Genomic DNA, 13,453 nt, shown 5'->3' on the forward strand with positions numbered 1-13,453 from the left:
TGACAGGGGGGTTACGGCGGGGGAGGGTGGCTAGGGCTGGCTTGTGGATGGCGGGAAGTGTTCCTGGCAGGACCCACTTGAGGCCCCACCTCTCCACTACATAGGGAAACTGAAGGGAATCGCAGGTCGGGACCAGCAGATCAGTAACGAACGGTAGATCAGGGACCCTAGAAAACTGGCTTAGGAAGAAACTACAGCCCAGACTGGCAGGCAGCAGTGGCACACTTTATTCCTGTGGTCATCGGGTCCATCGACTGCACCTTCGTGGTACATCCACACCCACAATGGACCCTACCTGTGGGTTCCACAGCCCCTACCCTCACCAGGAGGCTTCTCAAAGAAACTGTGGCCTGAGTCTCAACAGAGGCACTGCTGTCTGAGCCCTCATCCTTCACGCTTAGAGGCCCTCCGGGGCATCTTCGGTGGGAGAGACGCCGGCTCCTCAGCTAGCCCTTCAGAAACCAGCAGGAACGTGAGGCACTTGAGAGGGGTCCCCGGCTGCCCAGACAGCTGCTCATCACACGAGACACCCCTAGGAGCATCATCAAGCAACCCTTTGGGCGTGGCCCATCAGCACAGGAGCTCCCGAGCTCCAGGGAGCAGCCCCTTTCTCCAGATGCACATGGAAGAGATCAAAGGTCCCGCTGTGGCAGGCCATCCGGGCCTAGCAGATGATGGTGAGGGTCGTCTAGGACTTGAGGTCCTGGTCCCACCTGGGGGAGAAAAAAAATCAGTGTCCAGTCACGGGTTACAGCGGTAACCACTGCTGCAGAGACCTTACAGGCTGGAGATTCTAAAAGTAGGATTAGGTTGGGGCTGAGGTGTGTCCCTCCCTGGTAAGTCCACGCCAGCTTGTGTAAGCTGAACCACTTGGGCTGCCTGGTGCTCCTTCCTGACTGGGCTACATCCTGGGGGTCTTAGGGACCCCCATCACATGCCTGGTGTAGAAAGAGAGGGCTCGGAGTGAGCCTCTTTGAGTAGGATCGGGAGACAGGGGGATGCTGGTCTGCTTGTGGTGGGGTACATCCTGAGCGGAGTCCTGGGGACCTCAACACCAACCTATGCTGGCAAGCGACGACTTTTCATCTCCTCTCGGTCCCCTGTACCCAACCCTCGCATCCCAGCACACCCCACTCTCCTCCTCTACGTTCGAGATGTCCCTAAGTGACCGCTGTTGGGGGTGGGGGGGAATGAGTAAACCAGACAGTGTCTGATGACTCTGACGACCAGCATGCGTGTGGCTACTTCTGTGCCATGGCTGAGGTAGGGCTTCTGCCTCCTGCTGGAGACACAGTGGGGTGAGGGAGCCTGGGCAGGTCAGGAGGTGCCTGCCCTGGGGACTGGCCTCACCTGAGTGGCAATGATGTACTGAACCCCACCGGGGCTGGGCTCCGTAGCCAGCGAAGCTTTCAGCTCATCCGAGAGAAGAACGGGCGCCACCTGCAGCCCCTTGAGAAACCTAGGCAATGACGGCAGAAGTGTGATCACGGTGTGGGGGAGGGGCTGAGGGTGAGGAGGGTGGGGTCTACTAGGAGGTTGGTTGGTTTGTGGACGATGAGAACGCCATGAGTTTGAATTGCTGAGTGGCACACGCACACACATTCAGACCGGTCCCAGAAGACAGACCCCTGCCAGGAAGAAACAAGAAACGACACACACAGGCTCCGACTCGTTCAATATGGAAGAAATCGGGGCTCTGCTTAAATCCTACACTTCAAAGTATCAGATATTGAACACCGCACATCAGAATGCGCCTTGTGCGTTCCCAGCCACTGCTGGGCTGGAGAGGCGGCTCAGTGACTGGGAACACTCATTGCTTTTGCAGGGGACCCCGGTTAGGTTCTCCAGTGCCAGTGGATCCGATGCCCTCTTCTGGCCTCTAAGGATACTGGATACACAGGGAGCACTGACATTCACGCAGGCAAACATCTTAGACGCGTTTATTTTTTAAAAGTCTTAAAATGTTTTAAATAAATAAAAAAGCTCAAGTCAGCTTTCGCTGAAGAAGGGCCCCTAGGCTCCCATAAATATTATTACTCTCCTTTAAAAAATGTTTTTTTTCCGGGTGGTGGTGACCCACACCTTTCATCCCAGCACTCAGGAGGCAGAGGCAGGTGAAGCTCTAAGTTTGGGGCCAGCCTGGTCTACAGAGCAAGTTCCAGGACAGACAGGGCTACAAAGAGAAACTGTCTTAAAAAAAAAAAAAAAAAACGGGTGTTGGGGGTGACAGATGGATGGATGGACGGACAGACAGACAGATGGGATAGGGGGTTTGCGGAGGGGAAACCGGGAAGGGGGATAACATTTGAAATGTAAATAAATAAAATAACCAATAAAGAAATATCCCTCCCCTTGGGGGCTGGAGAGATGGCTCAGTGGTTAAGAGCACTGACTGCTCTTCCAGAGGTCCCGAGTTCAAATCCCAGCAACCACATGGTGGCTCACAACCATCTGTAAAGAGATCTGATGCCCTCTTCTGGTGTGTCTGAGGACAGCTACAGTGTACTCATATATAATAAATAAATAAATCTTAAAAAAAAAAAAAAAAGAAATGTCCCCCATGTTTAGTGAAAGAAATCATTCTTTAAAGTTTAAAAAAAAAAGAAAAAAAGAAAAGATAAAAATAATTTAAAAATTCAGATTGCCTTTTTGAGATAGCATCTCACACTGTAGTCCGGGCTGGTTGGGAACTGAGCTCCTGCACAGGTGAACGGGTGTGAGCCACCTCACCCTGCTGAAATGTCATTTCTTAGAAGGGGGGGGAATATGGTGTTTGTTCACACACCCCTACCGTGTGGCTATCGGGGGAGTTTCAATGCTGCCACGCGCCGTGGCTGTGTCCCCAGAGGATGATCCGTGTGCCTAAGAGCTCCAGGCTTAGCGCCGTGACTACCGTTAGCTCCTAGAATGTTCTGTGTGTCTCAAGGCAGGAAGGAGGGGCCCACACTCACTTGTCTCCATTCGCAGCAGGGGGGAAGCTGTGCCTTACTGCCGCCACAAACTCGGCCACGGTGTCCTCCAGAGTGAAGATCACAGCATTGGGGCCCGCGTCAAATGTGTACGCCACCTGGAACCAAAGCGCGTCTCCGGCTGTCTGGTCAGCACCCTCGGCTCTGACCCTCTAACCCGCTGGGGAACCTAGGGTCTCCCAGAGCCATATTGGGCCCAGGCAGGCAAACCAAGGAGTGGTGTCAACCAAACACCCCGGTGTGAGTCACCTTTGCCTGGAGCTCAGCAACCAGGCTACCAGGCTGCAAATTAGGCAAGACACAAAAACACAGAACAGACCAGAACTGTGGGGTGGAGCTTGTCGGTGCCACGTCAGCATGGTCTTGAGGCCCGTCCTGGAGGCCACCCGCACCCTCCTCTGTCTGTGCTTGAGTACTACAGCCCCCGTCGTTTGCTCACGCTGGAGATGGCCACCCTTTGCCTGCACCCCCGGCGCCCTGTCACCTTCGTCTGCCCATGGTGGGCGTTGAAGCGGTGGACTAGCTGGATGATGCGCCTGGAGGTGTCATTGAGGTAGGAGATGGGCGGGAAGGTGTCGAGGCAGGTGGCGTGAAACTGGTTGCTGTCCTTCATGGTCAGTTGGGCGAAGGCCTGGAAGTCCTGCTCTTGGATGCAACGGGTCATCTCCTTCATGCGCTCAGGCACAATGGACTCAGCCCGGAACTGCAAGGTAGGCAAGCGGCTGGGTGGGTGGGCATACTCTCTGCCAGCAGGTCTGGGCCCGGGACCTCCAGAGCCATCCACCCACCAGGGGAGCCCGACCTTGGGTATTGTACTCCACTCTTCCTGCTGCAGACTCGCCTTGGGCGGGGCTCTGGTCTCCACCGTCCCCAGCAAGCCTACCTTGAGCAGGGTACTGGTCTCCACGCTGGTCTGCATGCCCACTGTGCTGCCCGTCGACTTCTTCTCAGCACTCACCTGAATGGGAGGTAGCACTGGGTCCCAGGACACGAGGAACCCAGAGCCCTGGCCTATCACTTGGCCCTGTCCTCTGCCGTCCCACCCATGAAGTCCTCGACAGGGAGGGGTGATGTGGGTAGGCATCTGGACACATCATGGAAGCGGGCACAGCCCTGCCGAGCGGGAACCAGTCCTGACCTCGCTACCTACCGCCATTATCAGCCTTGGTCTGTTCTCTAGCCCCCTGCTGGCCTAGGGTCCTGGTGAAGTCTGCATGGCTACAGTCCTTCCATTTCTAGCCCCAGCCCTTGCTAAACAGCCATTCCCCTGCCAGCTGCGTGCCCATCTACTTACCACAAGAATAAGAACTCGGAGCTGGGGCCAGTGCCACTCTGGGGCTACCTGCTGGGCGATGCTGTCCTTCCCATCGGCCTGTTCCCCCATCTGCCACTCCACGAAGCCCCCGTAGAGACTGCGGCATGCGCTGCCCGAGCCCCGCCGGGCCACTTCTGAGAGGTCTCCCTCAACCCCGTAGACCCGGGCCAAGGTATAGGCTGAGGGTACAGCGAAGGCACAGAGGTGGGGGAAGGGTTAATGTGCTGTACAGGCCAGCTCTGCTGGGAGCTCCCTCCCCCACTGTATGGGAAAGCAGATTCCGAGAAGGCAGAGCCGGCGTCTGGGCTGGCATCTCTGGGCTCCACCTCGCTTCACTGAGTATTGGGTTTGGAAATGTAGTCAGTCTTGTAAACAGCCTTGGGGCTTGGGGTGGGGAAGTCTCTTTGAGGAGCTGCACCCAAAGTGGAGCATTGAGGGAAGAGGAGGCACTGAGAAGGCCACCAGGTGAAAGCCTGAGGCACGCACGGGAAGGCAGTAGGGCGAGGCAGTGAGGGGAGCTTGCTGCTCAGTAGCATGGGGCCCTCTCTGAGCCCAGAGCTCTTGAGAAGGTGACTGGCTCCGCCTTAGGGCTCACCTACACCTCCAGTTCAGGACAACACAGGAGCCAGCAGGACTGGGGCCAGGAATGGGATGCCACACAGTGTCCCAAGGCAAGAAAGCAGTGATGGGGGGCTGAAGAGATGGCTCAGTGGTTAGGAGCACTGACTGCTCTTCCAGAGGTCCTGAGTTCAAATCCCAGCAACCACATGGTGACTCACAACCATCTGTGGTGAAATCTGATGCCTTCTTCAGGTGTGCCATGAAAACAGCTACAGTGTACTCACATACATAAAATAAATCAATTGGTAAATAATTCTTTAAAAAAAAAAAAAGCAGTGATGATATTGGTGGAAGAGGAGAGTTCCTGACCACCGGTCAGACAGCTGGAAGGCAGCTATGCCTGAAGCTGGGCCAAGGCCTTGAAACTCTCTGGAAGAGCCAAGAAACATCCCCTGGCCCCCATGACTCAAGACATTTTCCCCCTTCAGGTGGCTTCTGTCACTTGTGTCACTTGGGAGCTGAAGGGCCCTCACACAAATGCCTAGTCTGGTGGTCAAGTGCATTCTGGGAAAGGCCAAACTCAGAGCCTGTAGTGGTGGAAGCCCTGGAGGCTGACAGGCCAGAGAACCCTCTACCACAGAGCAGAACCCAAGTCCCCCAGTGTCTGTGGGCACCCACCTAGGCAGGCGTAGCCGGCTGCTGAGGAAGCCAGGCCTGCAGCGGTGGGGAAGTTGTTCACTGACGCCACGTGCACCTTATAGCCGAGGGTGAGGGGCAGGGCATCCCCGTCTCCCGTGCTCCTTCGCTTCCGAGCCAGGCGGCGAACTACAGGGCAGACAGCACAGTGAGTGGCCTTGCCAGTTGGCAGACCCACTGAACCTACTCGTTTAACTGGGGCTGGGAGAGGGGAAAGAGGAGAGGCTGGGAGAGGGGAGAGGCTGGAAGAGGGGAGAGGCTGGCAGAGGGGAGAGGCTGGGAGAGGGGAGAGGCTGGGAGAAGGGAGAAGCTGGGGAGGGGGAGGAGGCTGGGAGAGGGGGGGAGGCTGGGAGAGGGGAGAAGCTGGGAGAGAGGGGAAGAGGGGAGGCTGGGAGAGGGGAGGCTGGGAGAGAAGCTGGGGGGAGAGGCTGGGAGAGAGGGAGAGGCTGGGGGGGAGAGGCTGGGGGAGGGGGCTGGGAGAGGGGAGGCTGGGAGAGGGGAGGCTGGAGAGGGGAGGGGGAGGGGAGGCTGGGAGGGAGAGGCTGGGGAGGGGAGAGGCTGGAGAGAGGCTGGGGAGGGAGAGGCTGGGGAGAGGCTGGGGAGAATATGGCTGAAATCTGTGACACAGTAACTCTCACACGGACTTCCTCCTAGGGTGCTCCAACCCCAGCCCTTCTCTGTCTGCTACCAGGGGCTTCCTGTGGGCACTCAGCACCCTGCAATCACCCCAACTCACTCTCTCTCAGGCAGGCCTGGAGCCGTGGCTGCCCCACGTCCTCCTCGCGACCGTTCAGCCAGATGCGGTCCTCTGTGAAGTCCTTGCTAATGGCCGCAGTTGTGGTGGTTTTTAGCTGGGAAGAAAAACAGGGGTCAGTGCTGAGGACGAATGCCCGCCAAGTATCCCTTTCTGCCAAGGAGATCTTTCCTACCTAGGGCCAGTGTGGCTGTCCCCACCTGGGCAGGGACAAACATGTAGAAGGTCAGAAGGGCTACTGGAGTCACCCTGGCTAGGTAGCAGGGAAGTCAGTAAGCCCCTGGGGCTAGCTGCACTGGCCTGGCCTGCGCTACGTCGGGGTGTAAACCGTTTCACCCACAGCACCTGGTCTCTCTTGAGTAAAGGAATCAGATGTAAAACCAGCCCTGTGTCTGGAAGTGTGGGTCTTTGTGTGTGGATGAGGAGACAAGGGAAACGTGTGTTGGACAGTCAACAGGAATTAGGACACGGGCCTGACTATGGTCCCATGGGAAGCCACCCCACTCCCACCACCAGAGCAGTCTATGCGGTGACAGTTACCTGGTCCTGGTGCAGCGTGACGCTCAGGGAGGAGTTGATGGGCAGGATCAGCGCTTCATCCCGCTTTCCCCCTGAAACAACAACCGGGAACCAGTGAGTTCCTGGCATCCCATGGTACTCCCACAGTGCCCCCTCTCACTACACCACCTCAGGAAGACCTCCTAGATTGGCTCAGGTTCCCAGAGCACAGTGGAGGGGAAGGGGCAGCCCTCTTGTGCCTCACGCTTCCCCCATCTTTCTTTCACTGCCCAAATACAGCCGTGAGCATTTGCTAGGAACCACGGTGCCTATATGGCTAGCGTTCTATTTCCTCCTCCACCTGCTGGTCCGCCCAGAAGAGCCCCGTTCCTGACCAGATTGCAGACAGTACCAGTCAGAACGGCCCTCTCTGCCCAGTACTCCAAGCCCCACGTGTGACACCAAACACAGCCAAATCTCCAGAAAGCCTGAGAAGACACCTGCCGATGTCCACGGCTCTGAGCTTGTATCGCACTTCTGTTGGGCATCTGCGCATGCTTGGCTAATATGGAGGTGTGTGGCCGGGCGATAACAAGAGTAACACTGGGCAGGTGATTTCCCTTTGCCACCTACAGACATCTATCTGCACGCAGGAAGCTCTCCTGGAATCACAGGGCTGCTCTGAGGAACACAGAGGGGATGCTCTATCCTCTAGAGCCAAAGCCCAGCTGTTCTACACAAGCCATAGGACTCTGGGCCCTCTGCTGCAGGCATGGCTAGGGTGCATGACTTTGGGTACACTTATCTGGGTTTCTTCCTGCCCACCGGTCCCAGGTCAGCGACACTTGAATCAAGGGAACCCAGGCAGCTGGGTGAGACAAACTTTTCACCATAGGTTGTTTCAGCCCGGCTCTCATCCCAAGGTCCTGGTAGCCTGGGAGCTCTGGACTTCATCCACACGGCTGATGGATGTTTCTCCCAGCCTGGTCTGCAGTTTCCAGAGGAGGCCTGATGGCTCCTTCAGGAAACCTACAGAGCCCCCAGCAGGAACGGGTGTCCTGTAATGTGAGTGGACCCCCTCTATCTGCCATAAAACAGGTGGTGCCCCTCCTCCGCCAGCTAAAGGCTTTAATAGGACTTGAGTCTCAGACCGCAACAGAAAAACATTAGATCTCAGCCCAAATCATGCCACACCAAAAAGGAGGATCTCGCCCTGAGACAAAACCCAAAAGATACTAATGCTGAGGTGTCAGTGATGCCACAACTGCTGGCAAAGGCTTCAAGGCAGCCACCATGAAAGTGCTCCAGGCAGCGACCAGAAGCAAAGAGGATAAAGTAAGAAATGGAAACCAGAGAGCCAAGAAAGCCGGGAACTGAAACAAAAGCTCAGGGGCAAATTTAAAACAGACCAATGCAGTGAAAACCCAGGCAGCTGAACCGTGACTGGTATCCAAATGGCAGTCAACCACAAAACACCCCAGCACGACAACACACAGAATAATGTCACAGCTTTGAAATGAATATTTGAGCCAGGCTTGGTGGCACACCCCTTTAATCTCAGCACTTGGGAGGCAGAGGCAAGTGAGTTCGAACTCTGTGAGTTCAAGGCCAGCCTGGTCTACAAAGTCAGTTCCAGGACAGCCATGGCTACTTAGAGAAACCGGGTCTTAAAAACCAGAAAAACAAAAACAAAAACAAAAAAACAAAAACAAAAACAAAACAAACAAACAAACAAACAAACCAACAACAAAAAAACCCCACAAAAAAACAAAAAGAGAAAAAGCAAAGCAAAAACACTGTTCTTCAAAATTTTCATTCATGTACACAATGTATCTTAGTTATTTTCACACCACCCACCCCCCATTTTCCCTCCAATTCCTCCCAAGGGCCCTGGTGTTTGTGTTTGGTTTGAGGCTCTGTGTTTTGGACCTAAGGGCTCTCACACATGCTAAGCACCCCGGACATCTTACCAACAGGAAAAGATATTTGATAAAAATCACAGCCATTCGTGGTTTGGGAAAGAATTACCCAAAGAGAAATGGAAATCAAGGGGGTTGGAGAGATGGCTCTGAGGTTAAGAGCACTGACTGCTCTTCCAGAGGTCCTGAGTTCAATTCCCAGCAACCACATGGTGGCTCACAACCATCTGTAATGGGATCTGATGCCCTCTTCTGGTGTGTCTGAAGACAACGACAGCATACTCACATACATGAAATAAATAAATCTTTAAAAAAAAAAAATCTTTTGTCCCCAGCTCTGAAAAAAAGAAAAAAAATTTTTTAAAAAAACGTAAATCGGGTTGGGGATTTAGCTCAGTGGTAGAGCGCTTGCCTAGCAAGCTCAAGGCCCTGGGTTCGGTCCTCAGCTCCAAAAAAAAAAAAAACCAAACCAAATCAAAAACAAAAAAAACCAACCACAGAATAAAGGACTAAACAGAATAAAGGACTGCACTTGTTCTCCCAGAGGTGCTCCAGGGCATTCTTTCTTGGAAGGACGAAAGTTCACCCTAAAACCTGCCCATATATGTGGGCAGCAGCTTCCTGGTACCAGAGCTCCTGGGGTTGCCAAGCAACCGTGGGCGGTGACATCTTACTGTGTCCACCTGGATAATCTTCCTCCGGAAAAGTGTGCGGACAGAAATGAGGCAAGAATCTACAGGCAGTGTGAATCCACTCCCAAGACCAGTTCTAAATGACCACGGTGGAAGGAAGAGCAGGAGGTGGGGGGTGAGAAGCCCTGGTCCCTGGCGATACTTCCCCAGTTGACAGGTGTCACCAGGGAAGGAGGAAGAGCAAGAGGCTACTCCTCAGAACCGTGAGTGCAGCGGCCACTGTGTCAACAGCAAAGCTTTGGAGTGACAGTAGAGGCCAGGGGTACATATAGCATGTGAGGCTAAGGCTGGCCCACGGAGAGCCCCGCCTCTCCCAGCAGCGAAGAGCCTTAATTTCACCATCACAGACAAGTAGTGGTGTACCCCTCTCCAGGCCAGATCCTAACCAATCTAGCAGCGATAACCCTGTCTCCAGCCCAGCGCTCCATTGATCCCTGCACTAGGTAACGCCCCCTTCATCCTTGAGCTATTTTTCCAGCCTTCTCCGGCCCAGCTACTCCAGATTCGGACATGGACCTTTCGCTCTAGCCCTAGGACCCTGAATCCCATCAACAGTGACCCTCACCTCCAGCCCTGTGCCCATCGATCACGGCAGCTGTGGCCCCGGTCTCCAGCTCCCAGGACCCCCGATTGCGATAACTCCCGTTTCCAGCACTGTACCCATAGATTCCGACGGTGGTGATCTTCCCCCATCCCAGCCTGGAGGATCCCCTTCCCCAGCCCAGCTACTCTGGAACCCGACCCTCCAGCCCAGGGATCCCCCGATTCCAGTCCCGGTGACTACGGCCTCCAGCTCTACGCCCCGATCCCGGTCGAGGTGACCCCTGTCTCCAGCACTCACAGTACTTGATAACCGCGATGTTGACCGGCGCGGTGCAGGTGACCATTAGGTCCTGAGGCTTTTCCGAGGCCATGACGAGAGGCTGGAGTACCGAGCTACTGAGACCAGCACCGGTTCCCCCGGTGTCTACAGTCTCACGCGCTGCCGTACGATTGGCCCGCCGACCGGGCTTCTCCCGTGCCGTCCAATAGGCGACGGGCCGAGCCCATGATCCACTTTTCAGCCTATGGACAGAATCGAATGATGTGCGGCTGACGCTGAGCCCGCCCCCGGAGCCTCTAAGCTCTTGGCTGCAGGCGAGGGGCGGGGTCTGCGCAGGGAGTGGAATCTACGCATGCGTCTTATGTACAGTTGGCATCTGCGCAGGCGTGGGAGGCCGCCTCGCACAGGCGCCTCCTTCTCGCACCAGCCTCGCAGACTAGGCTGTGTGACCTTCGGGACTGCGGGGCCATCTGCTGCTGAAACAGCGGAGCTGAAGAAGGATGCGCTTTCAGCTTCTCGGCTACACGCAAAGATCACTAGGCCATGAATCCGGAGGGATCCTCGAATCCGCAGCCCAAGGACGTGCCCGAGCCCCACATCCTGGAGTCTCTTACATTCACATTCTGACTTCTCTTGTGACAGTCTCGAGACTCCTGCTCCCTCAGTCTGGGGTCTTACAGCCTGTCTGAGCCATCCAGCTTGCCTGAGGTGTCCAGCCGCCAGCGGAAGTGCTGCATCCGAGATGAGCATTTTTAAATGCCGTCCTCTCTCCCAAGCTCCACACAAGCAAGGATTTTGTCATTTTTTTCATAGCTGAAATGGATCGGCACATTTTTCAGAGTCATTTTTACGTTACAGTTTAGTGACATTTAGTTTGTTTACTTGGTACAGCCATCACCTCTGTTTCCAGAACTAACCACTCAGCGACAGAAACAGATATAATTTCCTAATTCCTCCATTTCCTCTGAAATTTCGTGGCTTTTGAATGGCTTAGAGTTCCGAAGATGTGAAGTATCCGATACCCAGGCCACCAGTTCTGTTCCTAGGAATGTGAATGGTACCAATTCTTTAACAGTCTTCTGGCTGGCATTTTATACACAATGAATGGGAGTTGCTTTTTCTTCCACGCTGCAAGTTTTCTACTGAGTGTCTTGAACAATTTCCAGCACCACACCAAAACGACTTCCTTGTTTGTCTAGACCGTCCGTAATTTATTCAAGCCGTCTCCCTTTGAAGCCATGCACTTTCCTTGCATTTTGTATAAGAATGCTTCGGTAGACAGATTCCTAGAAGTGGAAGAACCAGCCAAGCAGCTATGTGCCTGGGGCGACGGTGATAGCTGTTGGCTGACTGCCATCTTGGAAGCTGGATCGATTGCTCAGCAATCTCCGCTAGGGCGCCAGTGTGTGAATAGGCCTTCTGCGCTACAGGAGACAGCCTGTCAGCCAGGCTGACGGCTGACCAATGGAATCTCACTGCTGTTTCCTTGTGGCTTGTTAGGCGGTTATTTTCCATTTCTCTTGCAATAACTTTTCTGCGTCACACACACACACACACACCCCAACAGGAAGGTGGTAGTGCACACCTTTAATCCCAAAACCCAGGCAGCAGAGGTCAGGTGGATTTCTGTAAATTACAGATCAGCCTGATCTACAGAGTAAGTTCCAGGGCTACACAGAGGAAAAAAAAAACAAAAAAAAACCTAAATAAATAAACCCAAAGAGGGCTGGAGAGATGGCTCAGTGGTTAAGAGCACCCGACTGCTCTTCCAGAGGTCATGAGTTCAATTCCCAGCAACCACATGGTGGCTCACAACCATCTGTAAAGAGATCCGATGCCCTCTTCTGGTGTGTCTGAAGACAGCTACAGTGTACTTATATATAATAAATGAATAAATCTTAAAAAAAAAAAAATAAACCCAAAGAAGAAGAAAGGAATGGGGGGGGGTGTCTCTCTGTGTGTTCAAGGCCAGCCAGAAGTACACAGTGAGATCCTGTCTCTAAAAAATAAAACCACTAAGTTAAAGAGAACGATTCAGTCCAGAAGGAATGGTTTCACTCATGGGAATCCTCCTACATTGTTATCAGGTACAGAGGCCAAGGTCACTTCAAGGGCTGAAGGACACCAGTACCTGGAACCCTGTGTCCCTTGAAGCAAAGAGTCAGTGGTAGGTCATCTCTCTTTCATCAAACGTTATAAATGTCTGTCCCTTGTGCGAGGTTCATTGTTAGGTCACGGATACACATGTATGAGACACAGGAAGGGAGGAGAGTGTACCAGGGCCCAGCATCATCTGCTTGTACCTCGGGGTTCGGCCTGAAGAGGCCAGCAGAGGGGACCAAAGTGTAGCTGTGATTCCCAGGCACTGGGGACAGAAAACCTCGGCAAGCAACCTAGAAAGGGAAGATACTGTTTGTGGATTTCTGTACCCTGTTCCTTGTCCCTTTGAAGTCAGTTCCCCGGGGAAGTTCTCAGAGGTCAGAGCTGTTCCAGAGTGCCTGGGGCCTGGACAACCAGAGAGACTGGAAGAGGTAGATTTCATCCAGGGGTTCTGGTTCCCTGTGAAAAACAGCCCAGTGCATGGCTAGCAGGGGCAGCCAATCAAGTAGGTGGCTGTAGGCTGCCAGCTGTGTTTAGGAGGGGCTAAAGTAGGAAAGGACCAAGAAAGAGGAGGTATGGAGCCTGAGCAGAACTAGGGGAGGAAGAAAAGTTGCCTTAGACTGAGCAGAGGGGAAAGAAAGAGGGAAGGAGAAACCAGAAGCTGTCGGGGCCACCCCAGGCAGGAATTTCCTTAGCCAGGCCAGGAGGGGAGTCACCAATCCCTCTGATGAGTACCTGGGCACCAGCCCTCAGGACTCACTGTCCCTACTTTCCCGAGCCCCCTGGCTTGTTCTTTGCCTGGACTTTGGCCCTGACAAATCAGACACCTGCACTGGGCAGCCTCTAAAGTCCCTTTGTTTGGACTCGGTGACCACAGCCCAATGTGGCCTTTAGAACAGGTATGAGCCACACGTTCGGTAAGGGGCCAGTGAGCTGGATCCATCGGGGACCTTGGATCTGGCTTGGAGTTTTGTGGCTTTGCTGGGCTGTTGATGAGACAGGATCCTTAGGGAGAAGGAAAGGCTTTGGAGGATCTGAGTGTCTTAGACAATCACGTATAGCGTGTTAGTATAGAGGATGTGTAACCCAGCCGAGTAAGAGAAACCAAACAGAAACAAATGTAGCA

The 13,453-nt window shown here is 54.1% G+C and overlaps 1 protein-coding gene across 1 annotated transcript; it reads right to left on the reverse strand.

The window, feature by feature from the left end:
• Nucleotides 1-204: 204 nt before the first annotated feature.
• Mvd (mevalonate diphosphate decarboxylase) lies at nt 205-10,399 on the reverse strand. Its single transcript, XM_032887871.1, has 10 exons — nt 10,246-10,399; nt 6,836-6,906; nt 6,278-6,392; nt 5,524-5,670; nt 4,264-4,463; nt 3,853-3,927; nt 3,454-3,672; nt 2,952-3,067; nt 1,351-1,459; nt 205-713 (listed from the first exon to the last, which is right to left on the reverse strand). The coding sequence occupies exons 1-10, from the start codon at nt 10,316-10,318 to the stop codon at nt 633-635; spliced, it is 1,206 nt and encodes a 401-aa protein (XP_032743762.1). The 5' UTR covers nt 10,319-10,399; the 3' UTR covers nt 205-632.
• Nucleotides 10,400-13,453: the final 3,054 nt, after the last annotated feature.

Source organism: Rattus rattus, chromosome 17, assembly GCF_011064425.1.
Source record: "Rattus rattus isolate New Zealand chromosome 17, Rrattus_CSIRO_v1, whole genome shotgun sequence".
Classification (NCBI taxonomy): Eukaryota; Metazoa; Chordata; class Mammalia; order Rodentia; family Muridae; genus Rattus; species Rattus rattus.